This window comes from Ambystoma mexicanum, chromosome 9 (assembly GCF_040938575.1).
Source record: "Ambystoma mexicanum isolate Mex_15411 chromosome 9, UKY_AmexF1_1, whole genome shotgun sequence".
NCBI lineage: Eukaryota > Metazoa > Chordata > Amphibia > Caudata > Ambystomatidae > Ambystoma > Ambystoma mexicanum.
This window is the reverse complement of record NC_090931.1, coordinates 329988258-330016143: the sequence shown is the minus strand read 5'-3', so window position 1 is coordinate 330016143 and position 27886 is coordinate 329988258. Positions and strand designations below refer to the sequence as shown.

At 44.0% G+C, this 27886-nt stretch overlaps 1 protein-coding gene across 6 annotated transcripts in view; it reads right to left on the bottom strand.

Moving 5' to 3' along the window:
- GTF2IRD1 (GTF2I repeat domain containing 1) overlaps positions 1-27886 on the bottom strand; it is a 1038761-nt gene that overhangs the window by 396383 nt on the left and 614492 nt on the right. For all 6 annotated transcript variants that reach the window (XR_011274579.1, XM_069614744.1, XM_069614746.1 and 3 more), the window contains 3 exons: positions 17423-17606; positions 1006-1064; positions 789-854 (listed from right to left, as the gene is read on the bottom strand). Coding sequence is in view for 5 of the 6 variants with exons in the window: in XM_069614744.1 (XP_069470845.1) it covers positions 789-854; positions 1006-1064; positions 17423-17606 (309 nt within the window). In the remaining variant the exon portion in view is untranslated. The remainder of the gene's footprint in view (positions 1-788; positions 855-1005; positions 1065-17422; positions 17607-27886) is intronic.

Sequence of the window (27886 nt, the reverse complement as noted above, 5' to 3'; positions counted from 1 at the left end):
AATAAACAGCCATGAACTGTGATCACTTGTGTCTGTCTTCAATGTTTATTACCATGCTGGTGCTTCGGCATATACTTTGAAAACATTTCAAATTCATGGAACTTTCTGAGGGGCTTGTGCATTTTGTGGAGGGCAGATTTGGTATACGTTGGTATAAAGCCACAAGCCAAATGAATATGCAGGAGCATGGGTTCACCTGAGAATTCATTTGCTACCCTGAACAATGGGAAGCAGGGGCATTGGGCTCTGGAGAGAGAAGGCATCGTACTGATACCAGAGATAAAAGTTGGGAGGAGAGGCTTGTCTTTAGTGGGTTCAGAATCATATTAGGCTGAAATAGACAGTCATGCAATTTTCTTAACCCAATCGTCAGTTGATGAAAGTTGATGAGGAACAGGTGTGCAATGGCTTTGTATATCTATGTGAATGAGGAAAATGCAGACATTGGGCAAACCACACAGACAGGCAGAACCAGTTCCACACCAACAAGGAATTTTTGCATTTGTGAACGTGCAAATCAAGATGTACATATGGAAACACATACGGAAAATGTACATACACAGGTGTTTAGCGACTCTGATCCAGAGTTTTCTGAGAGATACATTTCCACATTTCTTTATAATTAAACAGTGTAAATAACCCACAGACCTAGAGTCCTCAATGGAGGGGGATGCCAGACCAAAAACAGTTGCGTATGGCAGAGGAGTTCCCAGTTTTAAACGTAATTCGACCAAAGTAAGTTTATATATCACTGATGCATTAGGCTTGGCTAAACTGTCTGCTCTTACCTTGAAAGCCTATTCCTGGTTTATTTGCATTTTCTTCTAATGAGGTATTGTGAGAGCTGCTTTCATCTAAAAATCCGAAAGACAGTGAAATTTGAATTAAAATGAAAAGACATGTTTTAGTATCAGCTAAAGATGAAAGGACAAGAGATTTAGAAATCTGACCGTTATTTGCTGTGGTGAACATTGGTTGCGTTTAAAACTAAGATATAGATCATACCTAAATGTTCAGAACTGTCAGCAATTACATCTTTCTCTCCATCAACAAGGAGGTCCGGCCTGGAAAACAAACAAGAAAGATATGTGAAGGAGATATGCTCTAACGATCTATGAAGACATGTTATATTTAATCAGGTGAATGGCTCTCGATTTCTGGATCTGTGATGCGTTCCTTTACTGAAAAGCTCAATGCACCTAGCCACATCTGTTGAGGTTTATCTGTACACTGGCAGCACATTTGGCTAGCAGATAGAAGCCAACAGACGTTTGGCAATGCACTAGGAGCAGCATACAGAAATTGCACAAAATATCAGAATTACGTAAAACTTAAATTGAATTGAGTGCTTTCAAGGCAACTTAGCTTAAAATTAGAACAAACAAAAACAGATCTGTAGAGAAAAATCAAGATCAGTGTATACCATTTGATTTTCTTTCTTAAGTTTTCTGTGTCATAGAACCAAACAGGATCAACAGCAGATACAGTTAGACTAAGTTTTATTAGGGTTGCCACAAATACATAGGAAAACACAACTAGACAAGCCACAAATGGGTTTTGATAACTTCAAGCTTGTATTTAAATTATTATTGTACACAGGTCTCTGACAAGGCAGAGTCTTCATTCCAAGAGCCAATCAGGGAACATCTCTTACATCTCTTAATCTCTTCCCTCTTCTTCTCTCGTCTTTTCTATTGCTCCACTCTCCTCGTTGGCCTCCCTGCCTCTCGTCTTGCTTCCCTCAAATCCCTCTATCACTCTGCCATCCGTACCCTCTGCCTTCTCTCTCCTCACGACTCCATTTCTTCTTCGCTCTCTCTTCTTGGCTGGCTTCCTTTCCATTCTCAACTTAAATTTAACTTCCTTGACGTCTCGTCTTTAAATCTCTTCATGATATCGCCCCTCCCTACCTTTCCTCTCTCCTTTCATTCTACTCTCCATCCCGCCCCGCCCGATCTGCTGATCTCTTCCTTCTCACTGTTCCCCCACCTCCTTGTGCCCCTTCCGGTTTCCGTTTTTTTCAGCTCCTTGCCCTCCTACACTGGAACACTCTCCCTCTCTCTATCCGCTCCATTTCCCCAGACTCCTCCTTCCGCTCCTCCTTGAAATCTCATCTTTTTCCTTCCCCGTCCTGTTAACCTCATCACTTCTCTCTTACTCTTCCTCTGTTCTGTTTCTCTTTTACTGTCCTAGGTAAATTGTTCTATATATTGTTTTTGATGGTTTATCTCATGTTTTGCATTTAAGCTTCCAATTATTCTATGTATCCAGTTGTTATAATGTAAAGCGCTTTGGAGTAAAGCGCTGTATAAATTGAACAAATACAAATGTAATCCAATTTCTCCATCGTGGATATCTTCATTGAATTTGTAACGTTAAACATGTCTGCCTAGGACGAGCCTTCAGAACACATTTTCATCATAGAGAGAACCCTCTCTTTGTGTAATAAAATAGCTAGAATTATGAAATGAGCCCTAACGGGTACTTTGTTTCTTCCAGTTCTTGGATCATCCAGGCACAGGCAACCCATAGAAACTAAAACCATGAAGAAACGTTCATTAGGTAGGCACACGCATCATGTGGCAGTTACAGTCAGTTATTTTTTGTGTGATGTATGAGTTTAAGGATATCACCGAGTTCTCTTGATCTGTTGATCTGGATACCTCCCTCTGATGTCTCAGGGTAGGAAGGCTGGTTGTTTACGACACTGATGAAGATACCCATGATGGAGAATTTAGATTACAAATTAGTAATTTTCCCTTCTCCATCATGGGATCTTCACTGATATTCGTAAACACTGAATAGAATACCAGCTCATCCCCCAAAAGAGGGTAGGAGACACCAGACAAAGGTGACACATGTAATCGAGAGAAGCAACTTCATAAGAATGTGGTCCAAATGTTAAGCCAAAAATATCTTTAAAGATGCATGGTCCACATCAGTGTCACCCTTACCAACTGTGTCTAGACAGTAATATCTGGCGAAAAGTATATATGAGTCACCTATTCGCTGCCTTTACAGTTCTCAGTGATGGGGACATTATTTAAAGGTGAAGGAGTACCTGCTTTAAGTCTCGCCAAGTGGGCTTTTGGTCTACCTGCCAATTTCTGTTAGTGTTTTGGTAACACAACAGGGTACAGGATACTATCCATCTTGCTATGTATCACTTAAAAGGTTGGTGACGTTTGTGAATCATGCCATAGTTCACAAAGAGCTGGCTGATTGCTCTCAAATGCTTCATATGGTCTAAATAACAGTGAAAGGCTTTTCATTCCAAGGGTAGGATGAGATCTTACTGCTGGAGAGGAAGGATTTGGAAAGAATATAGGTAAGGAAATGGTTTGGTCGATATGGAAATCTGAGCACCTTCGGGAGGAATGAAGGATGTTTCCTAAGCACTACCTTCTGTTTATGAAACACAGTATATGGTTTTTCTACATACAGGGCTTGGATCTCACTAATTAGGCCAGTTACTAGAAAGGCTACTTTCCAAGTTAAATGTTGGAGGTCTGATTTATGCATCGGCTCAAAGGGGGGAGCCATTAAATTTGAAAACCCCCTATTCTGCTTTCATGCTAGGCAGGGTCTGTGGGTCCAACTTTTTCTAGCCCTCCAAGAACTCCATATTCACAACAATGGGGGAAAATTGATTCCTTGAGGCCCTCTTTGTCCCTTTTCTGCAAGCCATAATGGCAGCCAGGTGTACTTTTTCACGACGGAAAACTGCCATACCGACTTACCCAAGTACAAAAGATAAGGCAGTAGTGTCCTTTCTTGAAAGGATACAGGGTCGGGTTCTTTCTCCTGGCACCAGAGGAAAAATATCTTCCATATGAAAACATAAGAGGAATTGGTTGATGGTCTTCTGCCCTCCGTGACTACATTTATGCAGTCCTCTGGGAGACACAAATGGACAAATTGCATGTCCTCAGGAGCTCTGCTGTCAGGTTTAGTATAGGATGGCTCTGATGATTGAAGACTCTGTGGTCTAGCCTTGATAGGATATCCTGTGTGCACATCAATGTCCAGCGTGGTTGGGTGGATTGGTAGACTAGGCCCGAGAACCACCACTGATACGCCTATGCCACCTCAATGCGGATCATAGTTCTTGATTGTTTGAACTTTAAGATTACTTTTGAGGTAGAGGTTGAGCGAAGGAAACCCTCATCTGGTGAATATTTTGCATACCATCTCTAAGTTTAGGACCCACTTGTGTCCTTCACTAAAGGATTTGCTTAGGGGGACTGCTTGTGTATTGTCCATTCCCAGCAGGTATATTGCCCCTATTGAGAGATTCCTTGCCGTAAGACATTTCCATTGCCAGATGTTTTGAGCTTCATTTGAGAAGGTCCTCAACCTCATGCTTCACTGTTTGCCCAGGTAAAGCATAGTGGTCATGTTGTCCCATTTGTATGAGAATTTAACTTGGTGTTGATGGAAGGCAGAAATGCCCTTAATGCCAAACTAACTGCTCTAAGTGCGAACATATTATTATGTTAACTCTTTTCTTTCAGTGAACATATACCTTGAACAGTCAGATGACCCAAACATGCGCCCCATCCCTCTGTTGAGGCATCTGTAACAATGGACTGTTTGATTTGTAAGGGTTAAAAAGTTGCGCCCCATACAAGTTTCTCGTCTTGACAACACCATTTGAGTGAGACCATTGCTGTTTCATTAAGTCTGAGAAGCTCCGCCCAGTTCCCAGTCTTCTGGGACCACTGGTTCTCTAAGCATTCATCGTGTGGCATCATATATAGTCTTGCACTTGAAGATGCAGAAGGCAATCACTCCTACGGGAGATGCTAACTGTCTTTCTCTCGGGCTTGTTCCTTTCAACTGATGATAAAACTATGCCTTGATAATCTGTAATCTCACTTCTGAAGAATACACTTTTCCCTCTATGGTGCTCAGAGTAGATCCGAGAAAGGGTATTCTCTGGATTGGAGTAGCAGCAGATTTTCTCATAATTATCAGGAGATCCAGATTTTCCAGCACAGCTATTAATGTTGTGAATTTGTGGCTTGCTTGTTCTAGCAAAATTACCTTGATTTGCCAGTCCCTGAGATATGAATACACCAATATCTCGTGGCTCCTTCTCAGTTGGGCTGACACCAAGGACATGCACTTTGACAATACCCTCCGAGCAGTTCTGAGCTCGTACGAAGTACTTTGCGTTGAAAATGCTGGCTCCCAAAAGAAATCTCACAAATGTGCAATGCTTTTTGGCAACTGGGATGTCAAAATAGGCATCTTAAAGGTCCACTTAAAATAACTGCTTACCTTTGATTAGTGCCAAGTAACTCTTGTATAGAACTAGCATTCTGAAATTTTGCTTGTTGATGGCCCTCAGGTTCAGGTAGGGCCATATCTGTTCCGTGTAATTTTTCTTTGCCAAAAAGTATCAGGAGAAAATCCCATTTGCCTTCTGTTACTTGGAACCTCCTTGATTACTCCCTTTTACACATGTTCCTGTGATTATATCACCAGTTGTAGCAGGTGTGGTGTTGAGCTAAGTCTTAATGGAATTGACGGCAGAGTCAGCAGCGGCTTGTGAATTTTTGTTTACTGGAGGGCCGTACGTTTTTCCCACTGACATGTGTGAGTGACCGAGCATAGCGAGGGAAACTCAACCAACCAGAGAGGATTTGAGGGGATCTCCCCTGTGAAATTGTTTTAAAAAAATGTTTAAAATGGTGCACTTTACAACACACTTTCTTTGACATTTGGTAAAAAGCCACACAGTTTGCAATCAGTTTTGTAGGGTAACAGATGAAAAATTCTGTCTTGGCAGGGCTGGCGAGAAATAGGGTTCCTGCTCGTGGAGTGTTCTGGTGAAAATTCAAGTTGGTAAATTCCACACTTCCTCTGTTATTCGTCCCATCATGCAGGTTTGCATAACCTTGGGCCACAGTTGTTGCTTTTCCTTCAGGCAAGGATATATTTAAAGGGCCAATAGTTCATAACCTCTAATCTGGTGGGTCCACATAACAGAGGGCTATGACTGTACTTATCTTACGCATGGGCTGATTCTGGGTGCTTACAAGGGTCATAATCTTCATGCTTCATAACTTGCCCCCTGTTCCAGGTTTGAGGTGTCCTCCCCCTACCACTCCTGGCCCCACATCATGGAGCAGGTGTTGAGGTCAGGTCTCCTGAGACCCTACCACACACTGACATGCCCTCAGGGCCAAAAAGAGGACAGTGTCACAAGGTATTAATCAGTAAATCCCGACCTTGCTCCCTTCCCTGAGCAAGCAACAAGTCCACAGTAACTCACAACCCTTGGGTTTTAATTGTCTTGACACTTCTTTCAATGCTCCAAGTTCTTTCTGTTCCAGTCATCTGCTTCTCATCATCAATGTTGTAGGGGTTCCGTCGAAGGAACCTCCAGACCCACTAGCACCTGTAAGCTAAATTTCGCTAGAGACTGAAATTGAAGATCAGTAAGGACTGGCAAAACCCAGAGATTTTTCCAGATATTGAGTAACGTGGCTTGTACTACTGATTCGTGTTCTCTTGCATCCTGTGTCAGGGTCTTATCTTTGTTCCCCCACCTTTTCTTCTTCTTTGAAGATTTGCAACATTCCCAAGTAATCCTCACTTTCTTCACCTGTTTCCTTCTGCCCAATCTTCTTTTCCTCCTTCAATGCCTCCTTGGTTACATATCCAATCATTCCAACTCCTTTCCCCCAGCTTTCAACCACCTCCACCACTGTGCTTCTCTTCTCCCTCTCCTGGAAAGACCACCCAGCCTCCACCTTGCAACTCCGTCCTCCCTATTTCTTCACAACTCCTTCCAGCTTTCTCCTATCTTCTGCCAACCACTCCTAACAACTCCTGCCAACCAGTCCTCCAATGTTCTTTCCACCACCTTCCTTGCCATTCTTTTCTCACAACTTCTGCCCGTGTCCTCATAACAACTGCCACCAACCTCCTCATTACAACTTCCACCAACCCCCTGCTGCTCACAATGTCCAGCCTCTTCCATTTTGTTCCCTCCAACCATCCTCTTGATAATCTCTCCTCTTCCTTGCTCCTCCCCAGCCAGCCTTCTGTCACCAGTCTTTCCACCACAACCTTATCTACCTTGTCTCCTTTCAGCCACAACCTTATCTTCCCCACTGGCTTCATGCCTCCCTCTCTCGCCAATTCCTACCACTCACACCGAATCTAGGGCTTGTGGCTTTTATAGAGTTCTCCCACCACCCTATAGGCTGCTCTTAAGAAAGATTTTCATTTTGCTGCTTTCCGTCCATCAACACCTATGGAACCCCCAATTTCTTGCTGTTATTTGTAACCTGACTTGACTTTTAAAGGTTAGAAAAGCCTTTTTGCTTTACTTACCTTGTTTAGCTCATCTTTATTGTGGGAACTAATATGTCCCTATGTCTATCAGTGCAGGCGACTCTGTCCACCATTATGAAATTCCTTGGTGTTTTTAACCTGCACACATAGCCTTACAGTGAAGTGCAGCTGGGATAGTTTGTATCTCTTGCTCTTTTTAACTCAGCATTTCTGTTACTTGAATGATGAGTCCATGACGTGTTCGTGGCAGCAGATATTTTATCTACCATGATTTTTATTTTTATCACGGGCATGTTTGCATTTGACCTCATAATGCCATTTACAGTACCATATATTCTAAAATGGTGGTGCCACATTAGGACAGCCCTTTCCCAGGCAAAGCAGCAGTATGTTTTGTGGTTAGATGTGATGAATGGGACTGTCTGGTCCACATCTTGGTCAGAGTTTGTTGCTGGGCAAATGTGGCGGCCTGAAGGCTGTCCATGACTAAACATCACCCGCCAATATGACTAGCAGAGATCCTTACCATTGGTGGGCTCTGGTGCGACTCCAGCTTGAATCTAGGATAAAAGGAGAACTCTTGCAGCCATTCTTGAGATCATCTTTGGAGCCAAGACCCCTTCAAAGAGAAGCATCTTGCTGGAGACCCGCTGATATTCTTGGCAGCCAAATGGCTCTGGCTCCAGCATAGCCCCAGTGAAGCCCTGCTCCTTTGTTCTGATCTCCTGGAGACTGTGATGAATCCAGGGATTCCAGAGAGTCTGAATGGACCAAGTGGGGCTGAGAGATCAGATACGTCCACAAGGTGGAGGGAGGGGTAGAGGGTGAAACCTGAGATCCCAGAGCAGGTAGGGAATCTGTCGTGCCCAAAGTGAGCTGTCATCAGATCAACCCCAAGATGTGGTGTGCAATCCGAGACTGCAGGGAGGGTTAGGAGCCAAATGGCTTCCAAACCAAGCTGGATGAGGCCTGGCTATTTGGACAAACGCCCCTTAAGAGATGTTGGCCCTCATTACGACCCTGGCGGAGGACCATGGTGCAATTTGCACCATGGTCCATGGCGCAAAGCTGCCAACTCCGCCATGGGGGTTGGCGGACTTACCGCCCCATTCCGACCTTGGCGGGGCGGTAAGTCCCCAATCCCCATTTACCCTTCCCCATTCCCATTTTTGCCCCATAGGTTATAATGGGAGTGGGGAAGGCGTTAATTACGCCACCGTAAATTACGGTGGCGTAATTAACAACGAGTCCCGTAGCGCCATGGATTTTTCCGCCTGCAAAAAGCAGGCGTAAAAATCACCATGGCGCTACGGGAACTCGTAGTCGGGCGGAAAGGTACGCCATGCATTACGCCGGCGTAAACCCCTTTCCGCCAGGGTCGTAATGAGGCCCGTTGTGTTTTGATTAGATTATTTTCCTTTAAAGCAGTAGGGCTAAGGATCAGGCTTAGTTAAGGTTTCTAAGTAGTGGACAGATTATATTTCGAATGACATCCTGATGTGCACTCTTAACTCTTTTCCTTTATAAGAGTCGTAGGGATAGCACAGGGTTTTGGGACCGAAAAAAAACCAATTGAGTTTTAACCACCATGAGTGGTCTGTCACGTGATTCTGACCCCTGGACAGGTCGGGACAAATAGTCCTGACTTCTGCTCAAAGATCCTGCCCTTGGAAGCCATCCCGGCAGTGGAAGTGTCCCGGGACCACTCTGTGGACTGACCAGCTACCATCGGTCGTCTTCCCCGACTTCAGACCTGGGACTCCACAGCCTCTCAGTTTTGAGACAAATGGCCTCCCCATCGATTTACAGCACTTCAGCATGAGGAATTCCCTTGCAGAACCAGCTCTGTCTCTGTCATGAGGGCCACCTTCCACCCCTTGTTCCCGGTGTTTATCGCTGCAGCTCACCCTAATATCCCGCGGTCTCCCCTGAGGTCATCAGTAACGTGGTGGCCTTCTGCTTGTTGTGCTAGGGTCATCCAGCTGCCTAGTCACAGTAATCGTCTTGCCAGAGCGGGGAACGGCTTGACTAGCTGGACCCAATGCAAAGACAAAAGTGAACTTTGCATCAGAGACTCCCTAACACCCTATAACAGAATGAAGACTCGACGTAAGTGGGCCCAGCATATTCAGAAACCTCAGGGTAGTAATCAGAGTAAAGGGGGTGAGTGTGCATACCTGTTTCTATCCTCCCTCCTATCATCAGGGTTAAAAGGTGCAAAGTCCTAACACTGCCTCTTCCTTTCCTGGTCATCATCATTGGAGTTTTCATGAATGATCCCCCATGTGCTTCCCCTAAGGAAGTGGGATTGGGAACTTGTTGGCTATGTTCTTATCTTACTGGAACACTTACACCTATATGTTGGCTTTGCCAACACTTGTTTTGCTACTTCTAAATGACGCATAGCTCCCTTCATAGGGATAACTTTGGGTAGACCTGTGATTCCTACGGCCTCAAGACCCCATGGAAGAACTTTTTAAGTTCTAGGGCCTTATAATATAAGGCAAGTGTATTCGAGTTTTAACTGTTTTCTACAATACTTACCCGTTTCCTACAGCTTCTGTAATACTTACCTGTTTTTCTTCACCCACTTTACTGCCTACTTTACTGCCTACAGTTTGCAAGTGTACTTACTTGAATCTAAGTGTCTAAAAGTAAAGTGTTGGTTTTATTTAGCAAGAGGGCCCCATGGTGAATGTATATATGTGCTTAGTGTGAATTTTCTAATTTTACTTACTTTTTATTTTCAATGCAAAGAGTTTGTTTCAAGGCCTAATAAAAAACTGCATCTTTCACTACCCCAACACTCTCCGAAGTCTAAGGGCCTCATTACAAGTCAGCCGGTCCAGAAAGAACAGGGGTGGTAAATCTGCCACCACCATTCTTTCCGAACCGGCTGATTAAGAGTCCTGCAGGCGGGAGGTGTCATTCCCGCCGGGTCTGACCTGGGGGGTTTAACACCACCCGCCTGCAGGTGGACATGTAAACACCGGCACTATTACAGTATGGTGCTAGTGTTTCCACCTCCCCATTCCCATGGAGTCCTGTGGCACTCCATGGGAATGGGGATTAACAGAATTCCGCCTCCGGAATTACTGGGTCACCGGGGTTGTAATGCCCCGGTGATTCCGGCAATCACGGAGGCGGAATGGTAATACGAGTCCGGCGGTAACCTGCCGGAATTTCTGGCACGGTTACTGCCAGACTCGTAATGAGGCCCTAAGTCTTAGTGCTCATTCACACTACCTTGATAGAGCTTAGCTAGACATTAGTACCTTTTCCTGTTCACCAGAATAGGGTGGCCTCTCAGAATCTGGCCACAGGGTTGATTCTGAAAATCCATCTTAACCACATTTCCCCCTGAACCCGGGTACCTGTGGGCCATAGTGGGCTCGGAATTGTCACTGGTTCAACAAAGTGGCTTAATTGTGAACCCCTGGAAACACTGCGGGATAGCAGGGCTACAGTCTAACATGGACACCAAGCTTTCATAGCACTTCTGTACCATCGTTCAATTTAGATGCTAGCCCCCACCTAGCACACGAGAGTGCTCAGGTGTCAGCACTGCTCTGCATGCTCCCAAATCGTTTCAGGCATTGCGGCAGTTACAGTGAGTCTGGTACTCTTCCATTTCCTATCTGGCTGATTAAAGTATGTGGTCTTAATGCAGCAGGCATTGGAACAGCTGTGCTTCATAATATGGTGGGGCACCCTTAAAGGGGCAGGTTCAGCATGGGCATACGTTGTGTAATAGTCTTCTGCCAGAGGACTGAGGCATGAAAGTGTGGTCCTTGGGATCCCCCATATACTGCACCAGGGCCCAGCATTATGCTGCAGGCGGGTGCACCTGGCCATTGTACCACCCTGTTAGGAAAGATTTCCATTTAGACAACTGTCCCTCCATATTGTATGGACCCCAAACGTTTTGGTTTCAGTTTTTAACCTGTCGTAACATTTTACAGTGAAGTGAAACCTTCAGCTTCACTCCCCTGGCCTTTTGTTTATTTTGTCATGGGGAAACTAATCAGTCCTTCAGACTGTCAGTACTTTTAAGATATGTTTCCCTTTTTTCTTTTTTACCAGTATACCTTTTTGGTAACTTTTTAACAATACACACAGAATCTTACATGGCAATGCAGTGGGGATACTCTTGTTTCACCCTAGTCTTTTACAATTGGGATGTTTGGTTACTTTTAGAAGTGCCTAAAGAAAAGCTGTTGGATGCTGATACATTTTTACAATGTTTGCATTCTATTTAGTGTGCACATTTGCGTTTATCGCATCTGGATACTAAACGTAGCTAATGCCCTAAAATGGCCGTGCCATGAATATTATCCGCTTCCTTTGACCATATTGTTGTTTTCGCGTCTTCCTGCCTTAACAGGTCAGGAACTCCCTTATATGGGCATGCATTCACCCTGGAAAGCTGCTGCTTTCGGTGGCTCCTGATGGCCCGGTCAGAAAGTGGGTGTGATGGTCTGGTCCTACTTCACATTCATCGTCCCTGAAAGTCTAGGTGTGGGGCATGAGAGAAAGCCACAGTGGTCCTTAATTTGACCATTGGTGGATGTTTGAATGGTGCAGATCCCTAACATTGGTGGACTTGGACTTGCTTCCAGACAAGATTAAGGATAAGAAGAGGACTGCTGCAGCCATTTTTTTCAGATCAGTATTGAAACCAAGTATCCTGTGTAGAAGAGCAGCTCACTGAAGATCCGTGGATGACTTCCTAAGAGGTCTGGCATCCTTCCTGCATCTGGTGCAGTGAAGCCCTGCTTGACTACCTGATCTGCGGAGGCCCTCTGCGGTGCTTCAACCCTTGGACTGGTGGGACTAACCAGTGCCGATGCCTTCTTGAGGATCCAGTCATCCTGAGTCTTCGGAAGTATCTCTGGACCATCCAGTGAACTGACCAGCTCTCCAGTGGACTACCTTGCCAGAAGTGTCACCGCTCTGCATTTTCACCTGGAACTTCGGTGGTGCCTGATCGTGGCACAAGTCACCTTCCTGCCAAGTTTCAGCTTCCCAGCATAAAGATATCCTGTCCTGGAAGGTCTTCTTCAACTGCAAATGGAGAGACGTCTGCCATCATCGCTGTCGGTGAAAGTCGCTTCCCTGTCTCCTGTGAGGTGTCCAGAAGAGTCCTGCATCATTGAATCCTACTTGTCTTCTTCGCAGGGGTTGCATCCCAAACCAGCAGACGACCAGAGAAATCCTTGGACCCGCAACCTGTGGACATCCTGCACCTGGAAAGAATGCGAGAAAACCGACAGCCAGCTACCCCCAGTCGGCCCACTAAGTAAAATGGAAAAATAGGAGTCAGGGGGTTGAGTACTCACAAAGAATCAGCCACCGCTCTTGCCCCTATAATAAACCTTAGAATAAACTTTCGTTTATTCCACTCCATCGCTTTTTGATCGTTTGATCTAAAAGCTGTACCTAAAGATAGGGAAATAATTTTACTGAAGTACCATAATAAGAACTCTTCCTACATCTGTCCCCTCTCCTAAAATGAAGCTTTGTGACTTTTTGGCACAAGGCCCCATACTTCATAGAGATTGGACCTATAAAGATAGGGTATCATTCTTGTGAATTGGTTTCATTCTACTGCATCATTACGTACCTTATTTCGTGTTGACTAAGTTAATGTATGCATTCCTACAAACCTAAAAGTGATTGTATATATGTTTTATCATTGAGTATTGTGTGATATTGCTACCTGCTTAATTCATTTAATAGTGTGTGTTTTGGGGCCTATAATAAAAAGAGTATGTTTGTACTTACCTGTCTAAATTGAATTATCGAGTGCTTCCCTGTGCGGACTCATTGTGGACCCCTGACCCCACTCACTTTCTCCTGAGAATAGCTTTGACTGCTCTCCATTGCTACCTATATTGGGTTTGGCTAACTTTTCAGAGTATCCCTGTTCTCCAGAACTAGAGTGGCCATCTATAATCTGTCCACCAGGCCAGATTTTAGAAACCCATCTTAACACACCCCATCCAGTTCTCCCAGACAGGAAGGGGGATTTATCAAAGATGCACTACAGAAGCTGGAAACACAACATTGGAATCCTTGCCTGTGAAAGGCATTAAAATAAAGGCTATGCCTTCATGCTCTGAGCCCAATGGTGCATGAGGAATGCAAGACACTGTATAATCCTTACTGGCTTTCAGCAAAATGGTAAAGGACTGGATTTGCAGTAGTAGAATGTGGATGGTAGATTGTTGAAGCACAGTATTCTGCCTATACTACTCATTTCCAATGTAGCGAAAGCATAAGGTAGAATTCACAGAGACTGGTTTTCTCCATAGGGATAGACAATCCAAATGTGTAGATATCCCTAGGTTAAACATTTAAATAAACCAATAGTTTTATTAATCAAAAACATCTTTTTTACTTTGTTTCAGGTGATGTTTTACAGTTTTAAGAGCCCCCTCATTTGTGTCTGATGGTTATATTTTGTTAAGTGGACTCTAATAAAGGACAAGTCAGTACTACATCTCAGTAAATCTGTTTTTCAGGACCTATGAAAGAGTTCAACTGGAGAGATATGTTTGATTTTTTGGTCAGAAATAATTGATAGAAAGCGAGATTTCTATCCACAGGGTCATGGAATAAAATGCAAAAAGAGATCTCATAAACCTAAGTCGTGAATGCAATATGCAAGGCAATTGGCAACACTACTCAGAAAGTAAAGTGATTCTGCCACCATTTCCCAGCCAACCCACAGTGAGCATTTCTGAAGGTATGAATTTTTAGATATTGCAAACCTAGTTATGAACTAAAAGAGCACCATATAAATTGAGGGGTGAACAACACATGATGAGGAGACAGTGTGGGGATGGTCCCCACCCCACTAAGAGTTGAGGGTTGAAGAAGTGGCGTGGGTAAAACACCAGTTAATTTGTAGAAAATCCATTGTACCATCACCTGTATATGTACCTACTATATGATTTCAGACAGAAGATAATGTTGTGTACATACCCTGAATTTTTTTTTTGTTTTTTTTATTGTTTAATCAAAAAATAAGATTTTCCAATACGTTTTGTAGAACAGTTTGTCAGGCAGTCGATAAGAAACAAGACAAATTTCATTGATGCTTTTGTCAAGCTCCTACAAGTCTTTTGGCGAGAAATTTGCGAGGCTTTGATGTAGCCCGGTAATAAGTCGCAGTGCAGCTGGGTGCGATGCTTATGTAACTGTTTAACTGTTTATTGATCACTTTTGACGTTTAGCAGCTTGTTCTCAATATATTCAGTCATTTTGGCCATTGCAATTTGCCATGCAGTTTTTTCACCTCCGATCAATCGATACCACCATGTATCCTCTTCGGCCAAGATGTCGATGCCTACCATGCATGCTAGATATCTTTGCCTGATGGAACTGGTAGCTGAACAATTCATAATCAGATGCCTTAATGTTTCTTTTGGTGGATGCGAATCATGTTTGCAGAATAGGCAATTGTAGGTTAACGCCTGGCCTTGAATGTGTAGGATCTCATTTGTTTTATAAACGTTCAAACGTGCTCGTAATATCAAATTACGGGCCTGTTTACTTGGACATTGTTTTACGTAGGCTTGCAGCTCATTTCTTTTTACCATATTGCTTGGTAAGTGGCTGGTGAGTTTTAGCTTTGCGGCAGCATCTAGTGTAGAGGCCCAGTCGTTATCTTTTATTCTTTTTAGGATTTTACACGGGTTGGATACAAGTTCCTCTTCATTTGATGCGATGCTGTTTAGCACCATTTGATTTTCGTTTTGCCAATTTTTTAGCATGTTGCAATTCCTACTATCCATTTCACATCTTATCAGTCTGAAGATCTCATTACTATGTGCCATTCTACATTTTCTATAGAGCATCATCGAAATTGCACGTTACGGAGCATTCTAATGATTGCAGACTTAGTTCTCGTCTTATTGCTGCCCCTGGTGTTGATGTCGGTAGATGTAATACTTTACGCCAAAACAGTGCTTCCAACTTGGCCCATAGCTGTTTTGGAATTGTGGGCATTGCTTCTACACCGTATGTTACTGTGGGCACCACTTTCATTTTGTAGAAGTTTATCGTGGGTACTAAGGAAAATTTTCCGAATTTGCCATCGATGACTTTGGCTTGGGCAGCTAGTTTTTTAGTTTTTGAGTACAATTCTGCTTGCATGGCAATTTCTTTTTCTGAGCTATCCATAATCACTCCTAGATATTTGAACTTGGCAACGGTTTCAATGTTGGCTTCACCTAGACCATTTAAAGTTGGATTTTTGTTTCATCCCACAGTTCTGGATGGTCATGACCTTCGTTTTGCTCGTGTTAATTTCAAGATGATTCTCTACGGCATATGTTTGCAGAGCGTTGAGTTTTCGTTGTAGCCCAATTTCTGTTTGATCAAATATTGTCATGCCATCTGCGTACAACAGATGTCCGATCTGCAGTGGACCCAGTTTTGGTGGAAATGCCCTAGTTGATTTTTCTATGCTTGTGATGTCACCGATGTAAGAGAGAAACAACGCTGATGCTAACGGGCACCCTTGTTTGACCCCTCATGCGCTTTGGATTTCGTCTGATAGCGCGCCTTCAAGATTTAGTCGTACTCTCAGAGAGGTGTTGTGGTGTAATGCTTGAATAGGGGCTAGTATGTTCTCTGGACAGTCCCAGGCCTTTAATTTGTTCCAGAGTACCTGTCTCTCCACTCGATCAAAAGCCTGAGTGAAGTCAATGTATACTATGAACAGGTGTTGCTTGTTCTGGCGTGTTTTGGCTTTTAGTATGCTGCATGCTAGGATATTGCAGGTTGTTCCTGCATTTTTCTTAAAGCCCGCCTGATAGGGGTCATTACATTTAGCTCCAGCTGCCGGGGTTTGAAATTTGTTCACAAGTAGTGACGCGTATACCTTGCCCATTACATCAAGTAAAGCAATTGGTCGAAAGTTCTCAGGATTTGTTAAATTACCCTTTTTGTAGATTGGAATGATTATGGCTTTGGTCCATGATTGTGGAATGGATCGAGTTTCAGCGCATCGCCGGAAGATCGCGCTCATCAGGCTAGCCCACTCGTCAGGATGACTTTTCAATTCTGCATTAGAAATGCCATCTGGGCCAGGAGCTCTCGAGTTTTTTAATTTCCTGATGGCGTCTATTATGTCTTCTTCTTTGTCTAGGTTAATCTAGGTGGGTCCATACTGTTGCTGTTCTTTCTCCTGGTAGCTGACCACTGACTGAAATACTTTTGTGAAATGTTTCTCCCAGGTGTCTTGATTTATGTTATTTAAGATTTGGTTATCCAATGTTTTGTCTGCACCCCGTATTGGAGTCCAGAAGTTCCTGCTGTTGTTAGCAACAAGGGTTTTAGTTATTTGTTTGGCGACAGCTTGATGTAATTTATACCTGTGGAATCTCACCCAGTTCTTGTATCTTTTTCTTATGTCCTTGATGTCCACTGACATGTCTCTGTTCGACACCTTGTAGGCAGATCTTAGCGCTCTTCTGTATTCTCGTCTTTTCTCGACCAGTTCTTTGTTATAAACATGTATGCTGGTTTGTTTTGAAGCAAACTCATACCCTGAATGATTCTGGATTGGAAGCCCCAGTTTGTGTCTAAAAGGTACCACAGTACAATTAAAAACCCTACTTGATTTACTACAGAAAAAAACAATCACACATTAGACTATAGATCCAGCCATGTTTGCGTTCATTAGGGTAGCCCCTGGGAAAACCAATTAATTCACTTTTCGTTCTATGGGAATCTTCTATCAGATGCCACAACGTTCACAATAAGAATGCCCCTTGTCAATAGGCAGTCAAAATTCCTGATCGAATGATGCATCCTGTAATCTCAAGTCTGACTTTTCTTCCTGCCTGCGTAACAACTGCCATTAAAATTCGGTCATTTCTTGTAATTTCGGAAATCTCTGGGTCTTGTTATTCTTTCTAAAGGTTGTTTGTTAAGAAGATACCTTTATTATCAACAAGCAAAGATCAAACATTAAAACACTTCAAAATTTCATAAACGTGTGTTCTTAGGAAGAAATAAAAGATAGAAGTATGAAACAAAGAAGTTGCCATCATCATAAACGCTAAGCAAGGTGACATTTGAGCAAGATTTATATGAAACATACCTTTTAATGACAAATTGGATTTTACTGCTAGATTCCAGTATCCTTCTGAGTTTTACAATACCAAAACAGTTGGGACGTCGAAATATAACTCCTGGAGGCAGGCCCAGGACAAACAAGTCTTCTGGATACATTAGAAACTTGGAGTATGGCACTTTAACAGGCTCTGATAGTCCTATGGCTTTAGCTACAAGACAAAAGGTTGTAAGACATGTGAAGCAGCAATATAATCACACATTCAAGAATCACACAACAACATTGTGCACATTGAAATCCATTTTCCTCAATCAGGGCAAATGTAGCAAATCTTCTCTCAATGCATTCTCTGTCCGCTGTTTGTCCCTTTTGCTTTACTACTGAACGTATTTCAATAAATATCTTGCCATTTAAAACATAAGAAAAGCTATCGTAGTAACCACCGGACTCAGTCTATATTGCCCTTTTATACATACCTATGGGATTCCATTTTATCGGGACGGGACTGAAGCAAATGTTCTTAAATTTGAATTTTGGCAGGAGCAAGTGGGCAAATGCAGGCCAGGCCTCCATGTACACTGATGCTGCATCTCGGAAATAGCTAGTTCCTTTTCCCACCCCCCTGTAGAGTTAACTAGCTATCATCTTATTAGGGAGTTAGAAGGGGGTGTATGGAAGAACGTGACTCTGGACTATGTCAGGAGTCAGTAATGCAAGGCGGACAACTCTTTGAAGATCTTTCAAAATATGTCATTTTATTTTAAAAGAAAATGTATCAAAATGCATCACTTTCCCTACTCTGTTGAGGAATTCTCTGCCTAGGGACGGGAGTATAGGTCTGTGGCAATGCGCAGGTCTTGGAAGCCCTATGGGGCAAAAATGGGAATGGGGAAGGGTCATGGAGAAAGGGGGAATTACCGCCCCGCCAACCTTGGAATGAGGTGGTAATTCCCCTTTCCTCCATGGTGGTACCGGTATAGTACCGGCGGCAACCATGGTGCTAATAGCACCATGGTTTACCGCCTACCGTGTAATAAGGTGCATTGTGTCCTCCAGTATGGATTGGGGAACCTAACCAAATACTTTATGGTCCCCAATGGGTTATTTCTTATGGTAAGACTAGTGCACAAACACTTTCTTACACTGTTGCAGACAACTGACTAACACCAGAGCCATTTACCTGCGATGTCCCAACACAAGGGTCAGGCGGAGTCAGGCAATTGACAATAACCAAACACACCTGATGGCCCTTTAACTTCCCCACAGGGATAAAAGGCAGAGCACGAGAGCAAACTACAAGCAAGGCCAACCACATGAGGAAGCAGCTATTCCAGGACGGCAGGTCAAACAGAGAAGAAATGCGGCAAAAGCTGAAAGAACGACACGGAGGAAAGTTCCGTTGACCTTTTAAAACCGGACCCGCCAAGTCTCAGAAAAAGGAAACATAAGACCGGGATTTACAGCTGACATGTGGAGTAACAGATGTCAACGGTGCACAGGGTCCTCCCACATTGATAGCACAGGCGGGGAGGAACGCTGGCTACCGTGGTACCGTCCTTGACTCCAGAAGCAAGACAAGCCAATGGGTTCAGCACAGCCAGCGAGTCAGAGAAAGCTGATTGCAACCTTAGGCTCAACACAGTTCGGTTTGCTATCGGCAACATTGTATGAATGCAAGGAACTTGTGTATAAAGAACTTGTGTGTGTTTGAACCTTTGGGAAAATCCCAGCGAAGGGTCAGCTGCAGAGTAGTCAGGTGCAGCAGGAGTGCTCAGTCGAACGACTCTGGCTGGCCCTTTTTACGTTTGTGTTGAAACTGCAAGTTCCAGAAGGCCCTAGGAAAGGCTGGCGTGAGGTGCCTGAATGGTCCTACAAGGGTCACGTCAAATCACTTGTACAACCTAAAGTCTCTGACCCATTGCAGGGAGAAAGCTAGGTGAAGGGAAAACCATGCTTTCTGTTGAGATGAAGCAAATCATGAACTGTGTTAAAGATGGCTATGTCAACCCGACCGGGGGATGCCAAGAGAAAAGCTAAGAGAAGTAAATCCTGAATCGTGATAGTATTGATACTCAGAGTGAAAGGCCGTAGTGAACCAGACAGAGGGAGGCCCACGTTGCAGGAAGGATCTGAGCCCAGCAGAGGGAGATACAAGGGGTGAAGAGCAATCGCCCAACGTGCAAGATCACAGAAGGAACTTTGGTTTGTTTGTTGATTTGGTCTAGCAGGCCTTCTAAGGCAAAAGACTTTGTAGAAAAGAGACTTGGACCCTGAAGGTTCTGGTATCATTGAATGGAATTGTGAACCTCGTGCTGGAGAGGACCAGGAGTGTGCTGTGCCCAGGAGTCCCATCTTGTCCCGTGCCTAAAACATGGGGAAGGCAGACCCAGCCATACCATGCTGACTTCATTTTGTGAACACTTCTTCCTTTTCTGGTGAACATTACGCCACACTATTTTGTAATTTAGGATTGACAATGTTTTTTTTTAGTATAGGCCCTTTTTATTTGACAAGACGCTACCAGGACTGCCTTATTATTATTTGATGGTCGTAGCTTGCTCCCACATTTAATTTAGGTTTAGGGTTAGATTAGGCGTGTTTTTCACCCATTATACAGTTTAATAAGCACGCTTGAACTGTGATCACTTGTGTCTGTCTTTACTGTTGCCACCATGAGCTCCTTACATGATTCACTTTAATTAGGCTGCACATTGTATTGCCCTACTCTTAATTCGTTCGAACAATAATTTCCTATTAGAATGAGTCAATAATCAGCCATAAATACTTAATTTCAGACATTGGACATTATCTCTGGAGGATAGCTCAACAGCAACGTGCTCGCCTTGGAAGCAAGACGACACGGAGCAGCATGGGTTTGATTCCTGGGTCAGCACTTAGAAACCTCTGGGTATTAAGCGCGTTATAAATAACCTATCATATCATATCATAACCACAACGCCTTTAATCCTCCACATGAAAGCATATGGTTTTCTGTGGCCTTTTGTCAAACGAATAATGTTCGTTTTTTTTGTATTTATAATCAAATCATTTTCTTTTGCTTAGACGACAATAGCGTTAATCAGGCACCAGAGGCCTTTTTGCGTTCTATACAGCAGGATGACGCCATCTGCATACGACAGCCAACTCATTACCAAACTTCTAATCTTAGATGTATATACAAATCGGAGAGTGAAAGATTGAAGAGACAGGGAGGCAAGACTCATCCCAGTCGAAGGCCCCTAAAAGTAGGTAGGGCTCCGACAGCGATCCCTGCCCGTTCAATCTCACCTGTACCATAGATCTATCATGGATCTGGATACGAATCGGAAGCAAATAATCAGGTATGCTCCAGGATTTTTTTAATCCAACAGGCGCACTCTATTAATAGTGTCAAACGCCTGTGAGAAATCTATTGCAGCAATATAGATTGATGCTTCTTCAACACTACAGACTTTCTCATGGTGGCAGGTAACGAGATACCCCTTCGTCAGGGTATTCATTACCTTTCTAAAACCAGTTTGCCTCTTGCTTAGTCGATTAGTTAATGTGGCCCACTCCTCCAGTCTTCGAAGTACCATGGGAGCAAAAATATTGCTGTCGGGGTCCAGCAGGGTAATAGGTCAATAGCTACAAGGATTTGACCTATTATTACTTTTTCTATACACAGGAATAATGGTGGTTTTACTCGAGCTATTGGGGAACATCCTAATCTCCACTCTGTTACTGAAAAGCACATATAAGATAGTGGTCCACAATGCCACGTCACTTTTCAACAGTGTATTAATTATTCGGCTAGGTCCCGGGGCCGCAAAAGGGGATGCTTTCCTAATTAATAATTCCACCTCTTCAATCTCCAAAAAAGACAGCCATGAACAATTAACCAAAGGCGGAGAGGTTGATTTTGAGGTATCGCTAAAAGGTTCCTAATATGCATAGCCCAGGCTTCTTCTGGTACTGGATTTGCTTGCTGGCCTTCTTGAGGCACACTTCTACTATTCATTAAGGCCCAAAGGTTATGGAAACAATTCATTGTAACTAACTTAATCATGTACTCCCCCTCTTCAAATCTATGCTGGTATTTAAATGGCTTGAGCCCGTTTTTTTACTCTTGCTTTATTAACCGACATGTTTGCCTGTAAAATGGCTCAGCCAAATTTAAGCGACAAAGTCGTCTTATGGTATATCTCATAACCCTCTTTTTGGTCTCTGTTTTGTGGATATCCAGCTTGACTGCCAGACGATTGACCACAACTTTGTGGAAAATTTGGAAAATTATCCAAAGAAAATCGAATGAATTTCTCCTCAACCCTGGAAGAGTCGATTACGGCTCTAACTCTATGAGTAAAATTGATTTTATTACCAATTTTGTGCATAATCCTATTTCACTTATTGTTTACACTGAGGTTTGTCTGGTAGACTGGTAACACAGTCGATGTTCCTTCGTTAAAAATTGCTTTCAGCATGTTATGATCACTCGCTCTTTCCTCCATAACTGTAAAGGATAGACAATGATCAAATAAGAAGGAGGATAGAGCAAGATAATCGAGGCATGAGGGGGAGTTACTCCCTATCCAGGTGGGCTTGCACGGGACTTCCCCCTTTATGCTACCATTAGCCATCCTTAAATTCCAGGTCTTAAACAGTTCACACCACCCTTTTCCCTGAACCTTCGCCCTATGCCTGCCTCGATTAGTAGGGTCTCCAGTGTTCCACTCCTGATCTATCAAACAGTTGGCGATCAGGCCTCCAGCCCAAAATATATTTAGCTCTGCCATATTGACCATGATGCGTTCACAAAGGTCAGATACTTGCGTTAAAAACACCTCCTGCTCCACATAGGGAATTCCAATAAATGTCAATTAAATAAAGAGGGTTAACATAATCATTATTTTTTAGCATCACTTTCACTGCTAAAAAACCATAGATCTCGTTCGAGATCATTTCCACCAATTTTGCTGCGCCATTCTAAACCATTAGGAGTAAGCCCCCCATGTGATGGCCACCATTACAGGGAGCAGCATCTGCTGCGCAATGTTATATCCATCTATATGTACCTTGGACGTAAGCCAAGTTTCTTGCAACATAACCATGATATTTTAGAGTAAAGATTGTCTAATCGCTTCATTATGGAAAAGACAATTATGTTCCCTGGAGTTCCAGACCAGCGTTTTAAGGTGACCTAACATCAATGACGGGCTAAAGACTAGTACCTCTTTCCCCATCTTCCTAAATACATTAGCAAGAGTTCCCGGCAACCAATTCTAATCATTGATTTTGTTTCTTGGTTAAAGAGTCCCCCATTTTCGCAAATTTGTCCTCCCCACTTAATGTCAACGCTTTATACGCACTGTTCTTTGCGAACGGTACTAAGTCGTATCCCATAGATCGTTCTATTTCTGCAATAAGCATTTTGGCCACTATTGTAGATGGACTTGTTAGTTGGACCAAATCAGTCCGAACCTTGTCAATAAAAAACTCTTTCAATGTCTTTGGTGGCAAGCAGCCTGGCACATGGTATTTCGTGAAGCAGGCACAAAACATTCCTCCTACTTAAAATCACTGATTCGTCGGTTCTAATACCCGGCTCCAATAAAAATATATATAACGAGCGGGTTGATTTAAAAACAAATCATACGTTTTGCCAGTGATAGATTATGGACTCTTGGAAAACCAATAAGCAGTAGAAGACTGTATGGGAATGTTACCCAGGCTCGATGTTCCACAATTTTGTTTCAATGACTGAGTCAATACCATACAACTGTCTCGAGACAGAACACTGGCAGGATAGAGCAGTGATACTGTTGGGCAGATAAAACCATTGTTAATAACCACTGAGTGCGATGGTTTTGAGTCACATAAAAAGGAAGCATCTGACGTGGGTAACACAGCGGTTGCTGTTGGGGGAACCGCAAACGAATGTAAACCCGTTAAAGTTCCAGTAGGTTTGCCCAGCATGGTAGAGACTATCAGAGGCACCTCCACATTGTTGGGGTCCATAGTTTGGACTGCCACTACTCGTTTTTGACACCCCGGATGGCACTCAATGGAACCAGCGCCATCTGCACACAGCACCAATTTGAGAGCAGATCACTCGATAGAGTAAGTATATCATTAGGAGTCAAAACACTGACAGGAGCATCATTTTGATCACAAACAGGCCCGGTTGTGTCTTGCGATGGATCGGTATCAATGTTCTTAGGGCTCCCAATCTTTTGACCTTTCTTCATTTGTATGAGAAAAGCCAAGCTGGCTCTGCAAGGTTCGGTGCAATTTGTTTTCCAGTCACTTCCACCGGAGCCGAAACAGCTTTGACTATCGGAGGGACACACCCAGGTTTAGGGGACTTTGGGACCCAGAGGCCTCCTACTGGGTCCGTTAGTAGAACTGAACCAACTCTGGTAGACGGTTGATTGGAATATTTAGATTGCTGTAGCAGCACTTCGATTCCCTCCAGTTTCAATTTGATCTCACTTAGCTATATTGCATGTGCAACCAGTTCAAATGTTATAAGTGAACAAGGCAATGAGGTTGTTGCTAAGATTCCAACAGATGCTGATTCCACCTTGTCGCCCCGTTCCCTCAAAGTATGATGCAAGGTTTGATTTACCCTCAGTGAATCCTGTAGCAATTCGGGCGAATCTCTTGTTGAATTATGTGAGGTTAGATGTTCGGTGAAAAATTAAAGCATTTAGTTGGAGGAGGAGCTATCAGAAATCATATTCATAGTTGGAGAAATGCAATTCGCAGGCGCTGCACTCCTACAGCACCCCTCCCAAACAACCTGGTAGTTCACTGGAGATTCAGCCGCAAAAATACGATCATCAGCAATGTAATTGCTTTCGGCACACAGTGACAAGGTCTTGAGATCATTATTTACATTCTGTGACCCTGTTCTACACCTAGGCGTGGAGCATAGACTCCGTGCCAGTAGAGGGTGCTGGGAAAAAGTCAATGATTTTACTTTGATTAACGACCAAAGTAGCCTTATTTTTGCTTCCAAGTCTCTCTTTGAACTGTTTGGACTCAATGTTTGTGCCCCTAAATTACCATTATTGAGCATGGTTACATGAGCCACAGCAGGGAGGCAGGGTGTGTGAGCTTGAGGGGAACTAGCCAGGGTACGTTGCTTCGACTGCACCACAGAGGTGGGAGGGATCAACCAAAGGAAGCTCCCTGACCAGATCCACTGAGCTCAAAGACGCCAAGGTAATCAAGGACTTGTTATTGCAAAGCTTCATCCCGGAGGCTACAGGAGATTCATGAGTTTCAGTCGGTATCAATAAGTTATTAGTCACGACAGCTGGAGCCAGAAAGACGTCCAACTCTTTGAGAAAAACGTCTGCCGTCATGGCATCTAGATCCGGCGTGCGTGCAGAATGAGGTTCGCTTACTACGACATGGCCGTTCAATGACTGTACATCTGGCACAGACTTACTCCGCAAATTATACATATTGTAATAATATGAAAGAGCAAAAAGAAATAAAATAACTGCTCACCGCAGTGTGGTTGGTCGCTGATGAGATGGAAAATCCTCTCCACTACCCCACTTTCGCGCAAGTGCAGTCTTTTAAAGGAACAAGCTAGTAATGGTATGGGAGGCAGCCTCAGCTCCGAAGAAGAAATTGTCCAGGTAAGCAGCCGAGTCAAACGCAACCAAATGGGAGAGCTCCGCTGCAGACTGCATTTACTGTGCACATATGTGTAGGTGCAGTCTTGCAGTCTTTTAAAGGAACAAGCCAGTAAAGGTATGGGAGGTGGCCTCAGCTCCGAAGAAGAAATTGTCCAGGTAAGCAGCCGAATCAAAGACAACCAAACGGGACAGCCTCCGCTGCTGACTGCACTTACTGTGCACTTTCACCCACCTGGAAAAAGAGCAGCCTGAACACTAATGTCTGGCAAAGGGACTCCCAGGACCCCCCTTGTTAATTTGCATATTTAAGTAACTAAGTCTCTCTAACTAGGACTAATGTCTGGCAGAGGGACTCCTAGGACCCCCCTTGTTAATTTGCATATTTAAGTAACTAAGTCTCTCTAACCAGGACTAATGTCTGGCAGAGGGACTCCCAGGACCCACCTTGTTAATTTGCATATTTAAGTAACTAAGTCTCTCTAACCAGGACTAACATCTGGCAGAGGGACTCCCAGGACCCCCCTTGTTAATTTGCATATTTAAGTAACTTTGGGTCTCACCCTAAGGTACTAGGGGAATCCCTTGCTCACTATTCTTAGAGAGGCACAGCTCCTCCCTACTGATGAGGTCCAACCAGACCGAAACACGTGTCTGGGGATGCTGTTGGTACTCTTGTTCAGAGGAGAATTGCCTAGCATTTCGGTGCTGGACTGCCCCAGGGCAGGACAAAGACTGATATGTTTGGGATATTTCTTCTCTGTGAAAGATAGTGAGCTAAAGACTCTGGGTAAGTCTCTCTAACCAGGACTAATGTCTGGCAGAGGGACTCCCAGGACCCCCCTTGTTAATTTGCATATTTAAGTAACTTTGGGTCTCACCCTAAATTACTAGGGGAATCCAGACGTGGACACCTTGCTCACTATTCTTAGAGAGGCACAGCTCCTCCCTACTGATGAGGTCCAACCAGACCGAAACACGTGTCTGGGGATGCTGTTGGTACTCTTGTTCAGAGGAGAAATGCCTAGCATTTCGGTGCTGGTCTGCCCCAGGACAGGACAAAGACTGATATTTTTGGGATATTTCTTCTCTGTGAAAGATAGTGAGCTAAAGACTCTGGGTAAGTCTCTCCAACCAGGACTAATGTCTGGTAGAGGGACTCCCAGGACCCCCCTTGTTAATTTGCATATTTAAGTAACTTTGGGTCTCACCCTAAGTTACTAGGGGAATCCAGACGTGGACCCCTTGCTCACTATTCTTAGAGAGGCACAGCTCCTCCCTACTGATGAGGTCCAACCAGACCGAAACACGTGTCTGGGAATGCTGTTGGTACTCTTGTTCAGAGGAGAATTGCCTAGCATTTCGGTGCTGGACTGCCCCAGGGCAGGACAAAGACTGATATGTTTGGGATATTTCTTCTCTGTGAAAGATAGCTAAAGACTCTGGGTAACTCTCTCTAACCAGGACCAATGTCTGGCAGAGGGACTCCCAGGACCCCCCTTGTTAATTTTCGGCACACAGTGACAAGGTGTTGAGATCATTATTTACATTCTGTGACCCTGTTCTACACCTAGGCGTGGAGCATATACTCCGTGCCAGTAGAGGGTGCTGGGAAAAAGTCAATGATTTTACTTTGATTAACGACCAAAGTAGCCTTGTTTTTGCTTCCAAGTCTCTCTTTGAACGGTTTGGACTCGATGTTTGTGCCCCTAAATTACCATTATTGAGCATGGTTACATGAGCCACAGCAGGGAGGCAGGGTGTGTGAGCTTGAGGGGAACTAGCCAGGGTACGTTGCTTCAACTGCACCACAGAGGTTGGGGGATCAACCAAAGGAAGCTCTCTGACCAGATCCACTGAGCTCAAAGACGCCAAGGTAATCAATGACTTGTTATTGCAAAGCTTCATCCCGGAGGCTACAGGAGATTCAGGAGTTTCAGTCGGTATCAATAAGTTATTAGTCACGACAGCTGGAGCCAGAAAGACGTCCAACTCTTTGAGAAAAACGTCTGCCGTCATGGCATCTAGATCCGGCGTGGGTGCAGACTGAGTTTCGCTTACTACGACATGGCCGTTCAATGACTGTACATCTGGCACAGACTTACTCCGCAAATTATACATATTGTCATAATATGAAAGAGCAAAAAGAAATAAAATAACTGCTCACCGCAGTGTGCTTGGTCGCTGATGAGATGCAAAATCCTTTCCACTACCCCACTTTCGCGCAGGTGCAGTCTTTTAAAGGAACAAGCTAGTAATGGTATGGGAGGCAGCCTCAGCTCTGAAGAAGAAATTGTCCAGGTAAGCAGCCGAGTCAAACGCAACACAAATGGGAGAGCTCCGCTGCAGACTGCATGTACTGTGCACATTTGTGTAGGTGCAGTCTTGCAGTCTTTTAAAGGAACAAGCTAGTAAAGGTATGGGAGGTTGTCTCAGCTCCGAAGAAGAAATTGACCAGGTAAGCAGCCGAATCAAAGACAACCAAACGGGACAGCCTCCGCTGCTGACTGCACTTACTGTGCACTTTCACCCACCTGGAAAATGAGCAGCCTGAACACCTTGCTGCAACCTTGCTAACGGAGACTGAAAATGGAGAGGTGCTAAAGTTGTTTTTTAAAGCCTCTCAGCTATGTAACCCAACTCTTTGGGAAAAGGGAGGCCCTGACTGGCCATTAGAGTCAGGTAACCAATGGAATGGGGGTGGGAGGCTGAAACAGCAGGACCACAGTATAAAAGTAGACAGAGTGTGGGTTGCAGGGGTGAAGTCAGGAGGTGTGGAGGTGTACCGAGAGACCAGGTGAAGGAGGTACGGTGGAGTGGAGTGCTGAAGAGTTGGTGGTAGTGATGGAGCAGAGTACAGGTG